The sequence below is a fragment of the Notechis scutatus genome, chromosome 3, assembly GCF_049901735.1.
Source record: "Notechis scutatus isolate UNSWTSFEM ecotype Mainland chromosome 3, rNotScu1.2, whole genome shotgun sequence".
NCBI lineage: Eukaryota > Metazoa > Chordata > Lepidosauria > Squamata > Elapidae > Notechis > Notechis scutatus.
Window position 1 is genome coordinate 182,267,750 of NC_142011.1, and position 26,183 is coordinate 182,293,932.

The 26,183-nt window shown below is 39.0% G+C and overlaps 1 protein-coding gene across 2 annotated transcripts in view; it reads left to right on the plus strand.

Annotated features, from left to right (window-relative positions):
* The window catches only part of SLC26A7 (solute carrier family 26 member 7), a 52,245-nt gene extending 29,876 nt beyond the window's left edge, over positions 1 to 22,369 (plus strand). The window contains exons 10-18 of one of the 2 annotated variants that reach the window (XM_026690979.2): positions 93 to 188; positions 2,254 to 2,360; positions 7,363 to 7,429; positions 8,256 to 8,396; positions 12,119 to 12,167; positions 14,113 to 14,249; positions 18,241 to 18,295; positions 18,393 to 18,496; positions 21,976 to 22,369. In XM_026690979.2, coding sequence (XP_026546764.1) covers positions 93 to 188; positions 2,254 to 2,360; positions 7,363 to 7,429; positions 8,256 to 8,396; positions 12,119 to 12,167; positions 14,113 to 14,249; positions 18,241 to 18,295; positions 18,393 to 18,496; positions 21,976 to 22,011 — 792 coding nt within the window. In that variant the 3' untranslated portion in view covers positions 22,012 to 22,369. The remainder of the gene's footprint in view (positions 1 to 92; positions 189 to 2,253; positions 2,361 to 7,362; positions 7,430 to 8,255; positions 8,397 to 12,118; positions 12,168 to 14,112; positions 14,250 to 18,240; positions 18,296 to 18,392; positions 18,497 to 21,975) is intronic. The other variant, XM_026690972.2, reaches the window with a different exon arrangement.
* Positions 22,370 to 26,183: the final 3,814 nt, after the last annotated feature.

The following is a 26,183-nucleotide window of genomic DNA, read 5'->3' on the forward strand; positions in this document are numbered from 1 at the left end:
TCCTGCCTTGTGACTTGCCTGTCCTTTTGCCAAAATAATTCCCCCTCCAGATAATGAACTTTATCTTCTAATGAAGGTCTTTTTCATCCCAGGGTGTGTTAGCAAGTATCATTGTGGTGGGCCTGAAGGGAATGCTGATGCAGTTCCGAGATTTAAAAAAATACTGGAGTGTGGATAAAACTGAATGGGTAAGTAAAGTTTAACTCTTTTCAGGATATGGAGTAATAAGGTGACCAACCATCCTCCTTTAGGGAGGACAGTCCTCCTTTTGTAAGTTCTGTCCTCTCTCAAAAAGTGTCCTCCTACATGTCCTCCTTTTTGATATTTGAAGACTAATCTTCCGTATTTGATCGATGCCAAGCTGATCCGTTATGTGTGATGTGACGTATTTGTATTTGACATGATGATTTGTCAAGGCTCGGTACAGTGCAGCGAGACACGATCATGAGACGCATGCACTCGTCACAGGAGAATTGTTTTGAGAGAGTGTGCCACGTGCAAGTGGCTTTGCTTTTTTCTTCAATTGATTTGTGTCCTCCTTCTCATTGTAAAAAAGTTGGTCACCTTAGGAGTAATCTTAAAAGTTGCATCTCCTTATTCTTGTAGCTGCCCTGAGTTGCTTGACAGTGAGATGAAAGGCATTTAATTTAATAAACAAATCATCCCTTTTGTGTCCCATAGGTGCTTTTTTCAAAAGGCAACTGCACTTTTCTTTCTTTTTTTTCCTTGAAGATATTTTGATTGTCATTCAGTTCTAACAGTCAGAATTGAAGAAGCTTCTTGGATAAGAACCAAAACTTCTTCAAGGATACTCAAGAAAAACAAAGTCCAGTTTCCTTTTGAAAAAGCACCTTTGGGACATTACTGGGAGGCCTCCAAAGTTGCTTTTTTAATGTCTTTTTCAACATCAGGTAGCAGCTACTACAGGTCCCATCCTGTGTATAACACTTAGAATATTGCTGCAAAATTAGCTTTCTCCTTTGGTTGAATAGAATGTTTAGCCAGGGTTCTTGTTTTAAACTGTGATTTTTATTTGTTACTATTCACAATTCGTATGAAGTTTTCCTGAGCCTCTGTTTGTTATCTCCTTGTCTTCTGCTTGAAATTCATAGTCATCATTTTAATATGTAAGTGCTGAGCCAGTCATTTTTCCAAGTTCTATGCTTCAGTGCTTTTGTAAAGAAATGACTTCACTCCAGATGTGATTATAATTTCAATTTGGCAAATTTGCTCTAAGGACCATGCATTGTGATATAATTTTATATAGGAATTTATCCACAATAGAAGAGATTGAAAATAATCAGACTGCCTCATTCAAATGTCAGTTAGTCACCAGAGGATCATCATTTTGATTTCCTTAAAATTCCATATGCTAGGGATGAAGTGGATCTTTGTCATAATTCCTGACTATTCCAGCTTCTGTTTTGTTTCTAAAAACAAATAGCTGGTTTTTCTGATTAGAATATAATGTTTTACCCAGTGTTCAGTGGGAACACTTTGCAGCAAAATTTCTACATCACAATTATACTCTGAAATGAAAAGCAAGGATTTTGAAACACAGTGGCATTAAAATAAGAAACATATGAAAATTTCCAAGCAAATAAAAAATAAATATGGTTTAACAGCCGGATTTGTTAAAAGGCACTTTTAATTTTGCATTCGTGATTTTTCCTTCTTTTCCATGCTATGATATTTTTGTTTCATAAGAAATCAAAAAGATGTCAGAATGCTATATAGTCTTTTGAGTACAAGCAGTCAACCTTATAAGGATATGATCTAAGAAGGCAGAAGAGGCATGCATAGAAATATATTCTGAAATATATATAATCATGCTTTCCCTGGTTGTTTCCACATGTATGTGGATCCACATCTGCTTTTCTAATTTTCAGAGGATGCAATTGCTTCAGTGCTTTGAGAAGGAGGGCTGGAGGGCTTCATTAACTTGGTTTGCAAAGCACTCCTTATGCATGCTTTGCACAGTCTTAATTTTATATATGCTTTAGTAGATGCTCAATGTTCTAGAGAATGAACTATTTTTCCTTTACCAGTTTAGAAGGCCAATATCTTCTGAGGTATACGATTGTTAAATTATTTAAATTTAAAATATATATCTTGTAAAATAGCTTTTCAGATTTTACATTTGTTTGTTTCTAATTAAAGTAATGAAAATGTTAATTATATAATAAAACCACCAGGAAAAAGAATTGTGTATATCTAATTATGAACTATGTTTTCATCTTTGGTATCTTTCAGAGTATATGGGTCAGCACTTACGTGTTTACAGTTTGCTTTGCTGCTAATGTAGGGTTACTGTATGGCGTCGTCTGCACAATAGTTATAGTGGTTTTCCGTTTTTCAAGGTGAGGCCTTTTAAAATGTTTTTAGAAGCCAATAATTTCTGGAAATGCTGAATGATTCTGTTCTGCTCATGACAAATGTATACTACAAATTGCTTTTGTTATGTATAACTGTTCAGCTTTTTTTTTTTTAACATCCTACAAATAATCTTGGAAGTTTTAATGAGTTGGAAATATAATTATTCTGCTATTTCAGTCAGATTTATTCTTGACAAGTTTGATTAGAACAGATAAATAGGCCCATAAGGACACAAGAACTTCTTATTTATAGTACCAAAGTCAAGAGGGTATTTTCAAAAGAATTCCAGTAGCTGCTGTATATCAAGTGCCAGTTCTATGTATACTGCAATAAGTGTTCAAATTCCTGTGCCTCTTTCTCCTACCTGCTGTGTGAAAGAGGTTAGAAATTACAGGTCTGTGTTTGTACATAAGTCCTTAACTTATGACTGTTCAAGCAGAACGGCTCAAAAATATCATGACCTCGGAAAAGGTGACTTGCCTCCAGAGGTGGTATTCAGCAGGTTCTGACCAGTTCTGGAGCACTGGTAGCGGAAATTTTGAGTAGTTCAGAGAACTGACAAATACCACCTTTGACTGGAGATTTTACAGTATCCTTCCCCTGCCACGCCCACCAAGCCACGCCCACAGAACCGTAGTAAAAAAATTTGAATCCCACCACTGCTTGCCTCACACAATTACAATTTAAGGCTTGATAATCGGCTTGCACTCACAACAGTTGCCATGTCTTGTAGTCAGGTAATCACAATTTGCCACCTTCCCGGCTGGCTTCCAACAACCAAAGTCAATCGGGTAAGCCAGATTCACTTAATGACCAGGTGATTCACTTTAACAGCCACATGATTTGTTTAAGGACTGCAGTAAAATGGTTGTAAAATTTGAGTCTGGTCACATGATGACTCACTTAATAACTGCACCAATTAGCATCAAAATCCTGGTTCCTATTGTGATTGTAAGTTAAAGACTACTTATACTTGTCTTGGGGTGAGTGAAACCATACCCATCTTTTCTAGCTTTGGTAACAGACAGATCTGATACCACATCTTTTACTTTTGATCACGAGAACTAATTCTCACATTTACTTGTATGACTTTAGCTATAATGACTAAGAATTATTAGTTGAGTAGGCCCTTGACTCTTTTTCAGAAGGTCAGTTTTCAGAGTGGAGGACTATTGCAAGGATCAAAGTAAGCACATACTCAAAAGATGATCCTTTGCAGTGGGGAAAATGGTAATCAAGGGTAAAGTCAAACATCTGCTTGTTGCTCATCTAATCCTGTAAAGTCATGGAATCAATTATTAACCAATCCATTATCCTCCACTTAGAGACAAACAACCTACTCTCTAACAACAATTTGGTTTCAGAAAAAAACTATCCTGTAACACTGCAAAAACATATGGACTACACAACTCAATCAGGGCAAAGAAATAGACGCAATTTACATAGACTTCTGTAAAGCCTTTGATTCAGTGGTACACAACAAACTACTCCTAAAACTAAAATCTTATGGTATCTCTGGACAACTGCATAACTGGATAGAAGCATTCCTGTCAAACAGACAACAAATGGCCAAAACTGGGAGCGTCCTATCAAATTCTGTATCTGTCAACAGTGGTGTCCCCCAAGGCAGTGTTCTAGGACCAGCTCTCTTCATACTCTACATAAATGACCTCTGTGATCATATCAAGAGCAACTGCATTCTCTTTGCTGATGATGTAAAGCTATTCAACACCACAGACAATACTGCTAGCCTTCAAAAAGACCTTGACTATGTATCAGAATGGTCAAGCAAATGGCAACTTCAAATCTCAACAAATAAATGCTCTGTCCTACATATTGGCAAAAAAAATCAGAAAATAAAATACAGGCTGAATAGTCAAGACCTTGTTGATGATCCAAACTCTGTCAAGGATTTTGGAGTACTCATCTCTAATGATCTAAGTGCTAGAGCCCACTGTAACTACATAGCCAAAAAGGCGTTAAGAATTGTTAACCTAATCTTACGTAGATTTTTCTCTGGTAATATTATACTAATAACTAGAGCATACAAAACTTTTGCTAGACCAATACTTGAATACAGCTCATTAGTCTGTAACCCGCATTATGTATCTGATATTAATATAGTGGAGAAAGTCCAGAAATATTTCACAAGAAGAATTCTCCACTCCTCTACTAGTTGCAAAATACCTCATGCCACCAGACTTGAAATTCTAGACCTAGACAACCTAGAACTACGACGCCTTCAGTCTGATCAAAGTATAGTACATAAAATTATACATTGCAATGTCCTACCTGTCAATGAATACTTCAGCTTCAACTGTAACAATACAAGAGCACACAATAGATACAAACTCAAGGTAAACCTTGTTTGGTCACTTTTGAATGCTGGTGGTGCTTTCACTCTAGTGGTAGCATGAGACGGAGTCTACAACCCACACAAATGGCTCAGGTAGTGCAGCTCATCCAGGATGGCACAGCAATGCGAGCTGTGGCAAGAAGGTTTGCTGTGTCTGTCAGCATAGTGTCCAGAGCATGGAGGCACTACCAGGAGACAGGCCAGTACATCAGATGTGGAGGAGGCTGTAGGAGGGCAACAACCCAGCATCAGGACCGCTACCTCCACCTTTGTGCAAGGAGGGACAGGAGGAGCACTGCCAGAGCCCTGTAAAATGACCTCCAGTGGGCCACAAATGTGCATGTAGCTGCTCAAACGGTCAGAAACAGAAACAGCGGAGGCCGCGGCGGCGGCAGCGGAGGCCGCGGCTGAAGAGTGGAGGCCGCAGCGGCGGCAGAAGAGCGGAGGCGCGGCGGCGGCAGCGGAGGCCGCAGCGGCGGCTGAAGAGTGGAGGCCGCGGCGGCGGCTGAAGAACGGTGGCCGCGGCGGCTGAAGAGCGGAGGCCGCAGCGGCGTCAGAAGAGCGGAGGCCGCAGCGGCGTCCTCGGCGGGAGCGGCTGCAGCGGAGGCGCTCGGCGTCCTTGGCGGGAGCGGCTGTCGGGGTTGCGCGGCGGCGGCAGCGACGGTAACAGCGGCCGGATCGGTGGGGGGGGGTGGAAGTGTAGTCTCGCCGGCCTTCACGGCCTTGAGGCGAAATCTGGACCTCTGCTAGAGGCTGTAGGCTTTTGCGCTCTTGTAGCGCCCACGGGGTGGGGGTTTTTTCGCCAGCCTTCACGGGCCTTGAGGCGACGTCTGTTCCTCGACTGGGGAGGCTTTTCAGACTTCTGCGCTTTTGGTAGCGCCAACGGGGGTTTCGCCAGCCTTCACGGGCCTTGAGGCGACGTCTGTTCCTCGACTGGGGAGGCTTTTCAGACTTCTGCGCTTTTGGTAGCGCTAACAGGGGTGCCTTTCGCACGGGAGGCTAGAGTGCCTGTCAGGCAGTAACTTTCTCCTCAGCTCAGGGAGACTTCTTTTCCTCAGCTCAGGGAGACTTTCTTCTCAGCTCAGGGAGACTTCTTTTCCTCAGCTGAGGAGGCTCTTTAAATTTGGCGCGCGCAGAGACTGTCTGCGGCTCCAGACATTCTGTGGCTTCAGCTCTTTCTTCAGTGACTTAGCTTCTTGCCTGGGTGTCTCTTCTGACATCCCACCCTCGTCGCCAGTGTTGTATTGGTCTGACGGACACACCAGGCAGACACAGGAGCTGAAGAATAACGTTTCTTTATTGAAGCAGTAACAGATTAACGTGGCTGCCCAGCTGGGCTGGCAGCCGGCTGGCTGGAGCCGGAGCTCCAAAAAACCCAGTTGATGCCGTTTGACAGCTCCTTATATAGTCTGCTGTCAAACGGCACCAACCAATGGGAACAGTAAGATGGTCCCGCTCAAAATGCGGACCAGGTTGAAGACTTAGCTAGTCAGGGACACAACAGGTGCCCTGTGCTCTTCACAGATGAAAGCAGGTAAACACTGAGCATATGTGACAGGACAGGGTCTGGAGATGCCATGGAGAATGTTCTGCTACCTGCAACATCCTCTAGCATGACCGGTTTGGCAGTGGGTCAGTAATGGTGTGGGGTGGCATTTCTTTAGGGGGCCACACAGCCCTCCATGTGCTCGCCAGAGGTAGCCTGACTGCCATGAGGTACCAAGATGAGATCCTCAGACCCCTTCTGAGACCATATGCTGGTGCTGTTGGCCCTGGGTTCCTCCTAATGCACGACAATGCTAGACCTCATCTGGCTGGAATGTGTCAGCAGTTCCTGCAAGATGAAGGCATTGATGCTATGGACTGGCCCATCCGTTCCCCAGAACTGAATCCAATTGAGCACATCTGGGACATCATGTCTCGCTCCATTCATCAACGCCACATTGCACCACAGACTGTCCAGGAGTTGGGGGATGCTTTAGTCCAGGTGTGGGAGGAGATCCCTCAGGAGACCATCCACCACCTCACCAGGAGCATGCCCAGGTGTTGTAGGGAGGTCATACAGGCACGTGGAGGCCACACACTACTACTGAGCCTCATTTTGACTTGTTTTAAGGACATTACATCAAAGTTGGATCAGCCTGTAGAGTTTTTTTCCACTTTAATTTTGAGTGTAACTCCAAATCCAGACCTCCATGGGTTGCTAAATTTGATTTCCATTGATAATTTTTGTGTGATTTTGTTGTCAGCACATTCAACTATGTAATGAACAAAGTATTTAATAAGAATATTTCATTCATTCAGATCTAGGATGTCTTATTTTTATGTTCCCTTTATTTTTTTGAGCAGTGTATAAAAAAAATTATGTAAAATCTACCAGGAGAATGCTTATCTTTCATGACCAGCAAGACAACATAGATAAATATACTACTTCTATGATTAGCTTAAATATTAAGCATTCTTAGAATATAATATGAATGCTATGATTTAAACATGCAGGCACCTTATGCTAGGTACTAATTTACAGCATCTGGAACACTTGGAATAGGACCACAAGAAAAACACTTGATTTTTAAAAAGATTTTCTATTTTATGTATTTGTTACACATTCTTCTATACATTTGTCATAGAGCAACAACACTGAGCTTGAAGCACATGAATGAAACAGAATGCAGATTCAAAACAGAAGTGGACTTTGTAAGCTTAATTTTGTTGTTCTTTTTTGTCGTTTGAAAAAATTCTTTGCTCCTCCTCTCCGAAGTTGTTGCATATAGAAATGTCAAGATTTCAGTTCTTTTTCCAGATGACCAAGAGGGTTGAGGGTTGTGTGTGCAGGCTTTGCTCATATGTACTCCAAAGCGATGAGAGAAATGTGATTTCATTCATCTCACTTGTTCATTCACAATTTAGTGGCAATCCTATTTCATGGCAATTCAAGGCATACCCATGGCATCCCCTTAATTTAAACTAAGACAAAATTATTGAGGAGAAGTCTGGAATTTTTTTACATTGTGGCTATCAACTTGCTGTGAGTTGATATCTCTGCTTCATTTCCTTTGGGTTTGGATGATAATATTTTATTTTGTATAGTCTATTGAACTTTATGATAAACAGAAATTTCCAATAAAGCAGCAAATTTAAATATGAAATTAAAGGAACTCTACAAAAATGTAGGCTTGCAAGCACAAGTTCTGACAGAATAACAATATTATTGAGGAATTTATGTATCAAGAACAATTGCTCAGAGTCAATAATTGTATGGATATCAGATTTAGCAGGGCTGCAAAAATCCAGACTTCCAAGAGATACAAAAACTTCTTCACTGCGGTTTAGTAATTCCCCATTATTGTAGCTCAGATCTGTTAGTTCAACCAGTACTAACCTAAATCATGTTGTCATTGGTCTATTTGGAAATGCATTTGATTGTGCTCCTAATATTCATGTTGATAACGCAGGGGTTATGTGTTATAAAGCATTTAAAATATTTTATTTTCTAAAGTATTGGGTTTTTTTTATTCTAAAGGAATCTTCACAACCAGTGAAAATAGTGTCAGTGAATAACCCATTAGTCTTTCTGAATGCCAAGAAGTTTTACGCCAACATATTAGAAATAATCCATAAAGAGTGGACATGTGCACAGCAGCTGTCGGAAGATATGACCAAGGTAAGATCCACTTAATAAAGAGAAGGGAAAAATGAACATTAATTTGGCCTCCAGATTTGCAGTTAAGTGATTGTATTTTGTATTGCTGGGAAAAGGTCATGACTAAGAATTTCACACTATGTCAAAAGGGGACCTGCAATGCTCAGTTGGACTTCTCCCCAGCTCTCTTTTGCTTACAGTGACCTATAGCAAATTCCAACTTTCTGAAAAGAGTCCTCTCTGAACCTAAACTCATTTGTTGCCAAGTATTTTCTTTCCTTCCATTCACCCTATCCTACTCCAATAAAAGCTTTCTAATTTTATTTCTGAAATATCTGACTAAAGGAGACTTGAGGGGGTGCAATGGCTTAGCAGTTAAGATGATGGGCTTGTCAGCTGGAAAACTGACAGCCCAGGTTTGAGACCTGAGTGCTGTGTGACGAGGTGAGCTCCCATTACTTGCCCCAGCTCTTACCCATCTAGTAGTTTGAAAGCATGCAAAATTGCAAATGCAAGTAGCTAATTAGATACTATTTCAGTGGGAAGGTAACAGCGTTCCCTGTGCTTTTGGTGTATAGCCATGTTGGCCACATGACCACAGAAATGTTTTGGACAATGCTGGATCCGTCGACTAAGAAATTAAGATAAGCACCATCCCCTAGTGCTGGGCACGATTGGACAGGAAAAACCTTTACCTTTAAAGGAGGTGTAAGTATGGGAGGAGGTATAAATAGACAGTTATCCACGGAACAAATGCTGATTATTAGAGAAAAACATTGCCCGTTTTCCCCTTCTCCAATGAATCCTCCTCTTGTGAAACAGTTCTGGATCTGCTGGCACATCACATTTAATTCTATTGCTATAGAAATATTTCTGCTGATTTCACTTAAATATGGTTGAGAAAAATAAGATTGATTTTTCAAAGCAGCAGATCATCCAGCACTGTAAGCAAAGACTTTGATTATACAGTACAAATTCTCTCTAACCATAAAAATAATTTTTGAAAATATGGAATGCAATCAATTACGATTTGAAATGGCCCTAAAGTAGTAATCTGATTAGAACTAGGAGCTAGGATCCAATAGGGCAAGAAATTAAGGTAGATAATTCTGATGCTCAGCAAGAACACCAATACATACACACATACAGACTGATAAAGCCTCTGTTGAAATTGTCTGAATTGCGATGACTTGTAGAGCTTGTAGAAGTCAAGAATTCTGTTAAACATGAGGTATGCTGGGAATGGATGGGTTGATGGGAAGAATTTATCCTCTGAAGATGATTAGGCAAATTCATAGAATGAGGAGCTGTCAGTGTTATTTTAAGCAGGGGTGGGATTCTACCAGTTCACATCTATTCAGTAGAACCGGTTGTTAACATTCTAAGCAGTTAGGAGAACCGGTTGTTAGAAGAAATTACTGGCCTAATCCTGCAAGACAGGCAGGAAGGAAACATTCTGGTGTTGCTTACAGAAACTGCCTCTCTGTTAACCCTTATTACATTCTTGGCAGGACTAGACTTTCTGTCTGGAGTTTTTTTTTCCCCTCCTTTCCTGGTACTTTGCTTGTGTGACCATTCAAAGTTACAATGGCACTGAAAAATGTGACATGATCATTTTTCACACTTACGACTGTTGCAGCATCCCCACAGTCTTGAGAGGCCAGGCGAGGAGATGCATGCCTTGATGTGAGTGATATTGAGTTGGCCACATCCAATCAATAACATGACCACCAAGCCACGTCCACCCAGTCACATGACCACCAAGCCACGCCCACCACCTATGCCACACCCACAGCACCGGTTGTTAAAAAATTTGAATCCCACCCCTCATTTTAAGTAATCCTTAGACATAATACCAGCGGATTTTATCTACAAAAGAGACAACAATAAGTGCTTTATAACCTTTCAGAGCTTCCAGAAATGATTTAGCTGTTTCTAAAACTTAATGGATTTGGCATTTAATGAAGTAGATAACTATAGAAATAGAAATGAGGGAATCAAATAGAAGCAAGTTCCTTTCTGTTTAAAGCTTGAGAACTTAAGTGTGTTTTGCTATAACAGTTTTAGATGTGGCTCTTCAATTGTCCCAAGTATTGCCAGAGAAAGCATATTATACTCAAAAAAGAGATTGAGGGCAAAATATGAACCCATCAATACAAATAGCAATATCTGCCTGCAAAACTTTATTGTTCCTTTCTGTCTAAAAAAGAGTGTCCTTGAAATGCAGTTAGTATTGATGCAAGATACATGTCTTGTCAAACAAGGCATACTGTCAGGCTTGAAAGACCAGGTCTACACATGAAGGTTTAATTAAACGTATTTATTGCTAAAAACCTATGCACAGGAATCTTCTCAACTAAAGGTCAGCACTTGCTTGGAGTTAGATATGGATCAACGGAATTCAAGGGAGTTGGACTTGGGCTTAGTTCGCTTGTGGCTATGTAAGGATTCTAGGCTGATCCCTCTTTTAACTCCGTCCCAGGTTCTGCTTTTTCTACACATACAGCTAGTCCTCGCTTACTAACTGTCCTGCTTAGTGACTAAAGTTATGGCAGCACTGAAAAATTAATTTTACAACTGGTCTCACACTTACAATGAGTGCAACATCCTCTCAGCCATAAAATAATCAATTGCATGCTTCCTAGTCTTCTGACAAGCAGAGTCAGTAGAGAAGCTGGCAGTAAAATAACAGATTTTGATCATGTGATGTCTCACTTACCAGCAGCCGAAGTGAGATTGTAAATCCATCACAGTCACATGTGTCTCTGTCTTAGCAACTATGTCATTTAGCAATGGAGTTGCTGTCCCAATTGTGATTGTTAAGTAAATGCCTCCTGAGCTCACGCACACCTTCTGCCTTTCATTTTTCTTTTCAAATACTACCAATCTTTCCCTTCCTGATTTAAAGCAAATAATAGTTTTCTGTTGGTTCTAATCTGTGATGGTGATTATTCTAATCTGTGTTAATGATTGAACACTAGAATAAAAACGTAATTCCTTTGCAAAGGAAATGCATCAAGCATTGTGTCTCAAATCAAGAATGGAGCTAGGGAATCAATGTTGGTGGAAAGTGGGATATATAAACATGAGACTTTTTGAAGGCTATCTGGAAACAGTGGCATTATTTTACCTATAAATCAAACAGGTATGCCTGAATGCTGATAGTTCTACATCTGGAGGGAAGCACGTTGGCTAATTTCACGCACAGTCTCTTAGTCAACTTTAAAATTAATCATCACTTTCCATCCATGTTACTACAGTGAATGAAAGAAATCAAATAAAATGACTGGTGTTTTGCCTCTGTTTCAACACTGCTGCCAGTAAATAATAATAATAATAAAAAAAACCTGGGAAGTTTTCAGCTTTCTCGTTGTTATTTTTCATTATGGGTTAGTTTTGCATCCCAGGTAATAACAATGCTGTAAATTTTTCCCATAGCCTTAGCAATTCTTGGAAACCTGTTTCTGTAAGCATGCTTCCAGGGAAACTGTATTCAAATTGTCTTTTTGTTTGATCTGTATATAATATGCCCTTTTAAATAATATTATTATTTCTCTGGCAACCAAGTTCTTGAAGGTTTATCATGAAGAAACCTGATGATTTTAGAAATAGTAGAAAAATAACTGTCAGGGTTCTTAGCAAGGGAAATACACTGTATTCATAACAGTCAGAATAAGCATTTTTGAAGCAGAAAATAAAAATTAGCATTGCAATCAACCATGCTGCTTTCTTTTTTGTTTCAGTATGAACAGAACATATTACTTACTTCATTATCCAATGGAAACTGCCATGGTGAGTGAATAATTCAAGAAATAATCAGTGCTTAATTTTCCTGTTAATTAATTTATTTATATTTCATGTTTTTAGAGTGCCCATTTCCCTCAAGGAGATTGTCAGGTTGTTGTATTGTGGGAAAGAATCCAATTTACTGCTGTCCACATACCTTCCATCTGGCATAGGAAGGGAAAGGAATAGAATAGGGTTTCTCAACTTTGACAGCTTGAAAATTTGTGAACTTCAGCTCCCAGAATTCCCCACCCAGAAATGTTGGAAGTTCAGTTGAAATCCACAGAACCTAAAGTTACCAAGGTTGAGAAACACTGGCCTAGAAGGCATGTCTATATGGTATGAATCCCAAAAAAGGATATCAGATTGTTCCCTGTAGTGTAATTGATGTACCCTCAGTTGATGGAAGGAGGAGATTGTGCTGACTATTTAATTTAAAGGGCCTTCCATTTATTAATTTATGTAGAAGCCATAGGAGACAAGGAATGCAAAGGTGAGCAAACTGTAGAAGAATAATGGCACAGTAGAAGAGTAGCAATATAGTATTGCAGGCTAATTCTGCTGACGGCCGACTGCCAGCAATTCAGCAGTTCGAATCTCACCTCCTCAAGGTTGACTTATCCTTCCATCGTTCTGGGATCGGTAAAATGAGGACACAGATTGTTGGGGACAATATGCTGATTCTGTAAATGGTTTAAAGAGTGCTATGAAGCATTGTGAAGTGGTATATGCTTCATACTGCTATTGCTATTGCTTATGATAATATTGATTCTTCCATTGTGTGCATCCCAGAATCCAAATCCAAGCAAACTCAAAAAATTAACTCACAACAACCAGGCATGTAAATATTGAATTTTTTATTAAAAAAGAGCAACTTTTACCCAAAAACAGGGAAAGAAGGCAGGCAGATTGAGTTGCTCACAGAATCATTGAGTGATCTATCTGTCTGCCATCGGCTAGCTTAGTCTCTCAAATTTGCTTGCCGTGGGTCTGCACTGAATAATAGAACCTTCAGTCCTAAGGGAGGTTCGGCCCTGCTTAAAAGCAGAGCCAAAGATCTAAAGACTAGCTAGAAAGCAAGAAATCCAACCATTTCCTGCTTCCTAGCTAATCTAAATCTCCTGGCACAGCAGAACACCTGATGGTCGAAAAAAGGAAAAATAGCAATTTAGCAGTTAAGTTTGCTGGGTAAGGAGTGAGTGGGCGGGGAAGGTTCCCGCAGGCCATGTGGGTGGTGCAGCCTTGTGTTTCTACGCATCCTGGATTAATTGCTTTGGGGGGATGCTCTGGGGGTGAGATTTCTCTGTGGCCCACCAAAATTTTCTCATGGCCCACTGGTGGGCTGTGGCCCACCAGTTGGTGACCGCTGACTTAGAATAACCTAATAGTATCAGTATCTCACATCTGACATCCTTGGACTATTGCTGTGGTGGCGCAATGGGTAGAATGCAGTATTGCAGCTAATTCTGCTGTCTGCCAGCAGTTCGATTCTCACCAACTCAAAATTGACTCGGCCTTCCAGCCTTCCAAAGTGGGCAAAATGAGGAACCCGATTTTTGGGACAATATGTTGATTCTGTTTAGAGATGGTTGTAAAGCACTATGAAGCAGTATATAAGTCTAAGTGCTATTGCTATTGCTATGTCTTCACACGTGAAACAGATATATGCCCTGGATCTTGCTTATTTTCATGGGTTATACTTCTAGGAACAGTTGGTTGCTTGTTCATTCTTCAGTTCTTCTATATCACTGACCTTGTGGAGAATTAGAAAAATGGCTTATGCCTGCAACATTATTCACACTGCGGCTTCTGCAGCTTAACAAACATATAGAGTCCGGGACTTGGAAGAAAACCCAAAATAACACAGATTGGCATTCATTCTGGAAGGAAAGGTCCATATTTTTTAATTTCTAGAAAAGTTTATTCATTTGGAAATTTCTACTTCTTCCAGAAGGGAATGTAGATCCTGCATTTGCTGATCTAAGATGTTCATCCTTACAACAGCATCCCAGTGAAAGGCACAATCTAATATTTGACTGCAGTGGCTTGACTTTCTTTGACTACACTGGTATCTCTGTACTTATTCAGGTATTTATGATCTATGTCTTCATTGTCATCTACTTTTTAAATGAAATCTATTCTACATTTAGTTGGTTGAAGTTGCCAACAAAGTCAATAGACTGGCACTGCCTATTTGTAAAATTAAAGTTTCACTCTGTATTTTCTTTTCTTCCTATGTTAATTTTGGTCTAGATTTTATTTATTTATCTATTACATTTCTATATTGCCCATATCACTTGAATGACTCTGGTGGTTTACAAGAAACATGCTGTAGTATAAAAGCGTAAATAAAACAGAATTAAATCAGACTTACAAACAAAGTTAAAAACTGAGCTATTAAAAAATGACAGAACTGGAGGAAGCACCCTCACATGCAGGAAATACGACTTCAGCAATAGAGTGGTCAATGTCTGGAATACTCTACCCGACTCTGTAGTTTCTTCCCCAAACCCCAAAAACTTTAACCTTAGACTGTCTACTATTGACCTCACCCCTTTCCTAAGAGGCCTGTAGGGGGCGTGCATAAGTGCACCAACGTGCCTACCGTCCCTGTCCTATTGTTTCTCTTATTCTTCTTTTATTTTTCTTATATGTACCCATTTCATGTATTCACAACTATGTATACACTTATACTTATTATCTTGTAAACAATTGGCAAATCAAATAAATAAATAAATAAAATAAAAAAATAAATCACCAACCACCTCAGGTTTCTTATGTCTCTTAAAACCCCATGACAACTATCAGAGCCAGATTTTAGCACTCTTTTGGGGGGCCACTTCACCTCTGGAAATAAGGTGTTCCAGACGATGGAGGTGACAGCAGAGATGGCTCTTTTTTCTGGATTCCACCAGTCCAAATTCTTTAACTGATGAGATTCACAAAATACCCTCCCTGCCTGACTGGGTGGATGGTCAATGTGATGTAAATGGAAACTGGTTGAATGCCTGGGAAGGCTTTAAAGGTGATTATCACCACTTTGAATTTGAACAAGAAGCAAATTGGCACCCAATGTGGGTTGTGTGGCAAAGGTGTTACATTGCAACTCAAGGGATGCCCATTCTGTACCAGTTGCAGCTTCCAGATACTCTTCAAGGGTAGCCCATGTAGAGCATATTGTAATAGTTCATATAGAAGATGATCAGGATGTGAATATCTGAAAGAAGAGCTTGATCCAGAAAAGGGCATAACTAGCACACATGAAGTTGTGCAATGGTCCTCATAGCCACAACTGCCACCTGCTCCATGAGCAGGATCTGTGAATCCAGTAAGATTCACAAATTATGCACCAGGTCCATCTGGGGCAGTGCAAACCTATCCAGGACCAAAGATGATAAATTTCCAGACAGAGAGAAGTTTCTCATCCACAGCCACTCTGTCTCACCAGGCTTTAGTTCCCCAACCAGACCTCCACAGCTTCCAAGCACCACAAAAGGGTATCCACAGCATCAGTTATTTTGCTTGGGACAGAGATATAAAGCTGGAGGGTCATCAACCGACTGATGATACCTCATCTCATGGTGAATGATGATCTCATCCAGTGGCTTCATGAAGATATTAAAAAGGAGTGGAAAGACTGTTGAGTCCTGCAGCACCCCATGAAGCAAGGGCTGCAGGGTGGATCTCTTGCCCCCATCAGCACTGATTGGGACCAGTCGCAGAGGAAGGAGGTGAACCAGCACAAAATTGTAGCCCCCATCCTGAGTTCCTGAAGCCAGCCCAAATTGTAGGACAGAGCTTCTTCCATCAAACCATTTGCTGTACTGTACAAATTGCATTCGTGTTAATCTGAGATACAAAACCATGCTATGTTAGGGATGTTTATATTATAGAACGCCTTCCCCTAGTGGCTATTTGGAATACAATTTGTGACACCCCCCCTCAGCCTGCAATGTATTTGGTAAGACCTTTGAGTAAGTTCAGAACAAATGTTAATTGTTTTCAACATTTATATACAAAATTAGTGGACCATGTAATAGTTGAATCAAATACTGCATCCTTTTTTAGTTTATTGCCCTTCACCATTCAAACTACTCTTTCAGATTCTTAATATTTTGCTAGATTTTGTCTCTGGGTTTCTTTTAGTAGCTGCGTATTTGGCTTTCTATTTAATCCTCCCCAATGCTGGTATGCCTTTCTTTCTTCCGGGCCTAAGAACTGATTTCAAATAGATTGTTTCTTGATTTTTTTTTGTTCTTTGACTCCTGAAGTTAAAGCATGTGATACAGTATACTGTAGGTACTATTATTACTTTAGACTATGTTCCTGTTCAGCTCATTGCTTTGAAATGCATGGACATTTGTTGAATGAATCATTGCTAAAAAAAAAAAAAAAGTAAAGCAAATACAACAAGGAATAGTACAGTTGTCATTATTCTGATAGGAAACAGAGATAATATTAGATATATGAGACACTGCTGAAACATTTCTTCAGAATCTCCTTATGGCATAAACTTCATGCAGAATGAGGTACTAATTTGCCAAAATTTAACTTTGAGAGGAGGACGTTAAAAAGAATTATTATTGCCTTATGCACCCCATCCATCTCATATAATTGACTGTCATTCACTTCTCATGTGACCAGATCATTCAATGATTTTTTTTTTGGTACTGATCACTTAGTTTTGCATTTAACTCACATACATTCAGCATCCATTCCTTGAGCCTCTGTGTTGTTGTTCACCATTTACACTTCTTAAGCATCTGATTCCACAGCATCAACCCCTATGCTTTTCCTGTTATACCCAATTGATACTTCATATAACAAGGGACTGAACCACAGTCTTACTTTATAATAGCCATTTTTTCCTTGACAAACATTCTTTCCTAACAACAGGCCACCTACTACCTGTATCTTTCTGTAAGAATTTCCATATATTAAAATTAGTCTACGTTCTACAAAGGTAAAATACTTTGATTTTTAGCATCTAAGTATAACCTGTAATTGTTCGTTTCATTTTCCCTGTCAAACACACCTATTCATTGTATTATACCAGAGGTGTTAAACTCAAGGCCCGTGGGCCGCATCCATCCCCCAGAGTGCTTAGATCTGGTTTGTGGGGCTGCCCTGGAAAGAGCAAAGGACTGGCCCATGGTGCCTCTACCAGCAAAAACGGAGCTTGGGAGGGCTGCATGATCTCCATTTTTGGCTGCAACTGCCTCCTGCAACCCTCTGCCAGTGAAAACAGAGGTCGTATGCAGCCCTCCCGAACTCCATTTTCACTTGGAGAGCATTACCACAGGCACCCCCAACATGAGTGATGTTGAGTTGGCCATGCCCACCCTTGTCTCCTGAGGTCAAACACAACCCTGATGCGGCCCTCAATGAAATCAAGTTTGACATTCCTGTATTATACAATCTGGATGACTTTGGGCAGTCACTCTCTCTCAGGCCTAAGAAGAAATCCATGGCAAAGCACTCCTGAATGTGTCAAGAAAATGTTTGGAGTTGTCCAGGCAATTAGTATGAAAGTAAAAAATAAAAATCCTGTATTAGTCCTTAAGCAACAAAACAAAATTTATCTTAAGTCTTAACAAATGTTCTGAAAGAAATTGATGCAAAGCAAATGAGATAGGAGGCTATGAAAGCAAGTAGTATGAGGAGAATGAATAAACCGGCTAAATCTAATTAAAAAGAAATCCTCACAATTAGCAAGAAAATTAGATTTAGAAATCAAGCACTTAACGCCAAAATAAAATAAGGCAGACACCTAAAGTATGCATAAACAAAAAAAAGAGAGCTGAATGTTTTAGAAACTAGTAAAATCTGAAGAGCTTTTTTATCTATAGCAAGAATATTATGAATCTTGGGAAAAAAATATTGCTAATAATGACATTAAGAAATGAAGGTAAATACTAATTTAGAAAAATAGAAAGATTGGGGTTTTGGGTTATGTTCTCATTCCTTTGTCTACTTGGAATAAGAATTAATTCTATTAATGTTTTTTATTTACATAAAACAGTTTTAAAATGCTTCATAATCCTGAACAATATATATATAAATATTTCCTCTCTTTTAGATTTATATGGATGCTCAACAGAATAATATAAATGTTTGTCTGGCAAATTGCAAAGGCAGGTATCAATTTTCAGTGAAGATAATTTTTATGAATTATGTTTAATTTGTGGTGTTCCTGCTCCTCTTTTACAAAGCCGCCTTCTCTTACTGCAGCTTCTTTGAAAAAGGCACTGAAATTCAACGGAAAGCTAGAATTAGAGAATGCTGTCTTCTATGAGTCGGTTTCTTCAGCTGTTGCTGCCATTCAGTTTAGCAGGGTAAGTCTCAGTCTATGTGAAAAACAAGACGTTAAGAGGTTACCTCGAGTTTCTCTTTCTAAACGGGACACCCAGTTTACAGGGGAAAAGGGAAATGCTCAGCTCTTATTGTTTGTGTGTATGTGTGTTTACTTGCTTATTTTCATCATCTAATATTCAGGAACTTTAAGAAAGCAGATCTGTTTCTAGCTTGCATAGTTTATTGCCCCTGATAGCATCTTTTCACCTCTCATTAGAGTGTTGACACACTCCCTTTGTCTCATTCCCAGGCTCTCATAGAAATAGCTTATCTATCTGATCATCATCATCATCCTCTTTTAATGGCCCCACAAAATCTTGTGGGATGGCATCTAGGCAACTGAATAGAGCTGAGTGTTTACTGGCCGGATGCACTTCCTGTTGCCAATGTGGAGGTGTTTTTTTTCAGCAGATATATTATTCTCAGTGTGCCCAGAGAGAGAAATATCTGCCTGTACACCTAGGATCGAACTCACAGCCTCCTGATTGTGAGGCGAGAGCTCCACCTCTAGGCCACCGCACCACTCAGCTTATCTTTCTGATGTTAAAATGATATTTTTCTTCTTCTCCTGACACTTACCTTGCAGTGCAAATGATCTACATCTCATTAATGATAGGCTTACTGATGCAGTCAGTGGCTGAAAACTACTCAGCTTCCATTGGCTATGATAGGTGACTGTGGATATGCCTCCTCTCATCTGGTTCCTGGGCACAGTTTTCCAGGTCTGTTTGTTTTTGGTACCAGCAAATAACAGTTCTATCCAACTAGGATTTTCTCCTGTCCAAACAGCCACCTCTCTCCGCCTTACCTCCACTAAGAGCTGGAAGTAGGTCTCTGTTTTTTCATCAATTCTTCAGTTACCAGGAGCGACACTGTGGTATTGGAGAGCTAGTGGGTATTTTCCAATTCCATTCCCTTTCTTTTTCTTTTGCCACTTTCCCAAGTATTTTCCCCAGTCTAGCAGGGGTGGCAAGAAAAATGTAGGATCAGAGACCATCTCCTCCCATCTGCTTCTTTTGGCAACTCACCCAACACTGGAGCTATGACTGGGGGAGCTGATGGTTTTGCTGCCAGTCTCTGATTGCATAGGGCTGAACCGTACAATTAGAGATCTAGCAATGAAATACGCAAAGCGCGCCCACCAAGCCACACCCACCGAACTGGTGGTAACAATATTTGAATCCCACCACTGCCATAAACATTCCTGTTATCTAAAACAAACAAACAAACCCAACTGTTATGCCTTTTCCACTGATCTTACTTGATCAACCAAAGTTAAGAAATTAAGTGATGTTTGTTTAGATGTATTACAGAAGGAAGGGTATATCAAACTTAATCATTCAACCATTCTGTCCTCTGCTTTTCCGTACATAAACATAAGAATTTCTTGAATATTCCCTTAGTAGCAAAAAATAAGAACAGATAATACTGCAGCTGTTATTTATATCTATGTAATAATATTGGAATTAACTCTATTCCTTCCTTCCCAAATCAAACAATCACAGTTACGATTATTGTAAATTGTTGTTAGAGACTCCAGAGATAGATACCTAATTTAATGAACAGGCCCAGTGCCAATGAAATGCTAGGACCCACTGCAACTGATGTGAATACTGTACATCTGCCAAGTTGGATTTCACTCAATTTCTCATTTTTCCAGTGTTATATTTATTCCATCTTGTTTCTTCATCAATTTCAGTGAAAAAAAATAAACAAACATGAAAATGTCTATTGATTTATGTGCTTGTTTCCTGATTTTATTTATATATAAATAAAATATAAATTATATATAAATATATATGTATGGTATTCAGCTTTGCTCGGGTATTTTCCCACGTCATTATAGTTGTGCTTTTAAAGTTGTAGCAATGTTTCGGCAGAATCTCATCTGCCATCATCAGGCTTCTGTATTGTGTTCGTCCAGACGGTTCTGTGGGTGTGGCTTAGTGGGTGGCATTGCTTGGTGGGCATGGCAGGGAAAGGCTACTGCAAAATCCCATTCCCTCCCCACCCCACCAACCTACTTTCCAGCTCCGTTCTCCTGTGCAGGGCAACAAAAAAGACCCAGCCAATCAGCTGGGACTCGGGAGGCAGAGAATAGATGGGGGCAGGGCCAATCAGAGGTGGCATTGGTTGGTTCTCCAAAATACTCAAAATTTCCGCTACCGGTTCTCCAGAACTGGTCAGAACCTGCTGAATACCACCTCTGGTTTGCAGCTTGAAGATTTGAAATGCAGGAACCACCTTCATTGATGTCATGAATTTGAGCTGCAAGATGGGTGGCAAATAAATTTAATAAATAAAATAATAAAATAAAATATGGTCTTGATTTGGATTTAGTTATCCATGATGTATGCCTGATTCTGATAGCTGTTCCACAAAATACAAGATCTTACTGCCTTTCCCCCAGATTGCAGGTTTCAAATCCTAGCCATCAGCAGTCAGCAATGCTAAGAATTGTGGGAACTGAAATTCTCAAATCTGTTAGGAAGCCCCCAAGAATGGCCCCAGTAACACCACTGCTCCACAAGCTGCATTGGTTGTCAGTCTGCTTCTGGGTACAATTCAAGGTGTTGAATTAAAGCCCTTCATAGTATGGGTCTAGATTACTTGAGAGGGACCATCTCACCCCACTGGGATTGGCCCTTCCCACTAATGCCAGCAGAGGAGGCATGCTGTGGGTCATGTCAGCCCAATGGAAAGCTGGCGGGGTCCAGGGGGAGTGCCTTCTCTGCTACCACCCCCTGCCCCCTGGAACCTCTTATCCCTGATGTGAGGTTTGCTCCCAAACCTCCTATCCTTTTGTAAGGGCCTAAAGACCTGTCTCTGCCAATTGGCCTAGCCTCTAGGGCCCCATAGTATAGGTGGTTGATTGATTAACAATAGATCCCACCTCCCCCCATTCCGCCCCCATCCTCCCCATGTGTCCTTGATTTTAATCTTTGGTTTTAATCTATTCAGGTTTCAGTGTATAGATGTATTTTTTAGGTCTGTAAGCCGTCCAGAATTACGTTATGGCAAGGTGGGTGGCCAGTAAATTTTAGAAACAAACAAACAAACAAACAAACAAACAAACAAACTGGAAGTCTTCTGAACATTTGCTGGCTGGAAATTATAGGAGTTGTAATCCAGTACATCTGGAGGACAACAGGTTGGAGAAGTATGGTTTATGTTACACTATTATGTTGTTTTTTCTTGAAACAGAGAATGCACCCCTCTTTCACTGATAGAAGAATGGAAATAGGAAGCTTTGCTTTTAGCACTGTTTCATTTTTCAAAGTGTGTGTGTGTGTGTGTGTGTGTGTGTGAGAGAGAGAGAGAGAGAGAGAGAGAGAGAGAGGATAGTGATAGAAATATGCATGTACATCTGAGGGAGATTGGTGATTAAGAAATATAAAATATAAATAAATAAACAAATAAATATACACACAGTAAAATGGCTTTATTTTTTACATTTCAGAACTTTTGCAAGCTTAATGAACGTACTGAGATTTGATGCCAGTCTGATTCCAGTCTGTCTATCAAACTGCTCACTTGCAGAAGGAATGGTGCCAAATAATTTCTTCAGATGTTTAAACATGGGATTTTGTTGGTGATAATTGCCAAGCATATTTAACAAATTCAACAGCAGCAGTGTTTTCTGCCTATATTTCCTGAAGGTTTTTTTCTCTGTGTTAACTTCAGCAACAGGATTTATTTTTATAAACTTAGATGATCACATATTTTTCACATGTTCTTCAATGATCACATATTTTTCTATGCATGCAGAGCTAAGAAATAGAAAGCAATTTAAGATACTACTGTGATGTATGCTGTTTTAGCTGTCTTATTACAATTTAAAAGTATAAGTTTGTGCAGAAGAGAATGCAACATCATTGAATTTTGTAGTGCAATGTATCTAATCCAAAATCTGTCCTTTTTTATATGCAATTGCAAACTGCAATAAAAGGCCATTTTTTTCCTGTTAAATGCCTGGAATTAACAATCATATCTTGCCACTTCCACATTCTGTTAAATATGTTGAAGTTATTTTTTTTTACTTTTGTCTCTTTACTGCATTGCTTTAAATGAGGGCTATAAAAGAATTTCATTATGTATTCCCTTCAGAATAATTTTTAAGTTTCTATATCAGTAGAATCCTGGCAGGGAAAACCATTGCCATAAACATAGGCTAACTAGCATTTGTTCTTCTGTCAAATAATACATGAAAGGTTAGTCTTATTTTTACTCACACAAAGTTGCCAAGGGATTGTTGCAACCTTTAAAGGCCAAATCAGCTATAGCAAAGCCAGACTTATTTCCCCATCTAGCACTTCATGGACCTAGCATGGGACAAAGCTTCTAGCATTCATATGAAGGTATCTTTTAATTAAAAAAAAACCTCCTTCATCAAAAACTGCTGAGCCAATAAATGTCCTTACCAAAGCAAGCAATAAAAACTGCACTTTTAGTGTGCACAGAACCATGTCTTATTTATCTTTTACTTTACTTTCTTTCCCGTCATTATGTATTCCTCCTTTCCCCCAAATTATGTATTGCTCCTTTTTAATTTTGGGCTGTTGTGAATGTAAATTAAATTGGCATCATTACGTTCATCAGAATGTACAAATATAAAGTGGGACGATCTAAATGAGACTTATTTTTAAACTATTGTAAAGGGAAGAGTCTGCATTTTCATATCAATATATTTGCACAAGAAGAGCTAAAGTGATCTGCATACACAGGGAGAATTATTATAACTGCAAGACTTTCCCTTCTGTAGAAAAACTGTGAAAAAGTAATCAAAAGCTTGTGGTTTAGCTTTAAGTTTGAATGAAACCATGTTTTGTTTGAAACAGGAGATGCACTTTTGATCTATCCTTATGATCAGATGCGGTGAGTATGCAGACAATATAAAACTAAATAAATACACACATTTTCTGTGTGCAGTCAAGACAAAAGTACTTTCTTCTCAACCCTTGGGAAAACCTGAAAAATGCCTCCCCTGAAAGCATTTGCTTGAGATGCCTCATTTAATAGTCTCTTCATTTAGTTAAATGTTATTGTCTGGTACCCCATTGGGCTGTATTACTTTTCATCAGCAAGGGGGAAGGGGGCAACAGTGGTTCCAGAAAGCCTGCAGGTGTTCACCAATTAAATCTTCTGCATTGAGGTTTTTTTTCAAGGCTGAAGCTAAGGAAGGTGAAGTTGAGTTAAACACCGTCCAGAAGGAAGGGTTCAGCAGCAATGACAGTTTGTGTGATTTGTAAAACTGGTGGTATAATATTGAATGAAACCAAATCAAGGGAAAATATATATTTCTATATTGGGTGTAGAGGATTAGCTCAGGGGTAGGGAAACTTGGCTCTTTTATCACTTATGGGCTTCAACTCCCAGAATTCCTGAGTGAGCCATAAAAGGTGGCCTTTCCCCATCCCTGGCCTATGTCCTACATTTGTATATTAAACAGTCCCATTCAAGTCAAAAATTTGATTTCCCCCACAACTGAAAAACCAGTAGGCCAGGGATGGGGAACCTTTTATGGCTCACTCAGGAATTCTGGGAGTTGAAGTCCATAAGTGATAAAAGAGCCAACTTTTCCTATCCCTGGGTTAGCTCATTCAATTTCCTCCCTGTCTCAGAATTCTGGGCCTTGCATTATCCTCAGGCCGTGGTTTTCGTGCTCTTCTGCATTCTGAAAAGGACAGCAAAATACAAGAGTATTTTGGGTAAGGCATTGTGCACCAACTGTAAGGCCCAAACTCTCTCCCCTTCAAACTTTAAGAATGAACTTCTGAAAGCTGGGTACTTCAAAAGGAATTCTTTATTGAAAGGAAGTTAGTCAAAGCAGGGTCTAATATGCCTCCAAGCATACAGCCAGGGGTGGGATTCAATTTTTTATTAAAACAAGTTTTATTTTCAAGACAAACAATACATAGATACACATAAAACAAAACATAAAAGCATAAAAAATCTCTTATCTGAAAGTTGCTTAGTCCCGGGTTAAAACTCTTGGTACAGACACAAATTCAAATTCGTATTCATTTTACATACCATTTCATATCTTATTAACATTTTCAGTTTTCTATATGTCTTCTCCTCTCCTTTAAATTTTCTCAATTTTATTTTATTTTATTTATCTCCTCTCAATTCATATCATAATATTTATTATTCTTTGTCTGTTCTATTCCAGCCAGCCCTTTATTTTCCTTCTTTAAAAAAAAAAAAAAACTTCTCCTGTACACTATATGGAGTATGATGCCTTTATCTCTTTCCCCTACATTTATAATACTTAATATAAAACACATGACATATATTGGGATTCTGTCTGGTACATTCTAAAATTATACTATATTATCAAAAATGATACAAATCTATTCATTAGTATTAATATTCATTCATATCTTAAACATTTAACTCATTACTTTTCAATTAAATCACATACTTTTATGGGAGCCCTATTTTCCATAGTTATATATTATATCCCTCATCATATATTATAGCTCATTATTTCGTTAAAAAGTACCTCCTCCTTCTACTTCAATTCTCATTTCACAAGAAATTTCGCTAGTATACCATATTCTAATCATTAATATTAACAATCATTTATATCTTAAACATTTTATCCATTTCAATTAAATATTATGCCTTTGTGGGAACACTTATGCTTTTCAAAGATTATTACCCCCCCCACATCACAATCTTGAATCATATTTCGTTACAGTACTCCCTTTTCTTAACCAAAAATTTCACTAATTTATGTTAAATATTTTATCACATTTTAGGTTACATATTGTTTCTAATTTTCTATGTTTACTTCTAAATACAAGTATAAAAATGCAGTCTTATGTACCTTTCTAGAATCCCTTTAACCATAAAGCTTATCCATTATCTCTAAAAAAAAATTGCTTCTTAACATCTTGCTCCCCACCATTAGGACTTCTCATCCCTTCCTTTCTTTCTTGTTTCTTCTTCTCCTTGTCCTCTTTAACCCCTTGTCTCTCCACCTCCCTTTTATTCTGCTTTCCCCTTTCTGTTGTTTCTTAACATAATGTCCCCTTTTCACCTTATTCTTCTCTTTTTGGGCTATTTTTCCAGATCTTAAAGACCTTTTTCCCTTTTTCTCTTGCTTTTTCTCTTCTCCAGTCAAAGTCATTTGTTCATCAAAGATGGCTTCTCCTTCTTCTTTGTCCCCATTATCCTCATTCTGCTTCACATAAGTATAAACCGCCATTTCTAAGTATTGAAAAATAGTGCCAAGACCATCTTCCCCTCCTTGTTTTTCTCTTTCAAATTTTTGATATATAAGTTCCAATTCATCCATAGATGATGCCATTGTGTAGAGAAAAAGTTTTTCCAAACAACCATCCAAATGATTTAATCAGAAGTAATTTCCAAAGGTTCCAAAGTCACCAAACAATCCAAACAGACTATTTCTTTTAGATACCTTCTTCTTCTTCACTTTCTCTTTCTGGGGTTAAAGTAATCACAAATCCTTTTCAAATATATTTTTTGGAAGTTTTTAAACTCTTTGTAATTCTAGGCAATCTTCTTATTTTCAAATTTTGCTCTAATTCTTTTTTTCACTCTCCCTTCCCATTCACAGCCAAAAAGGTTTGTTTTTTTCCCGCTGTCACTTTAGGAAGGAGAGTAGAACAAAGAAAAAAACTTTCCCCTTTAGAATATTCG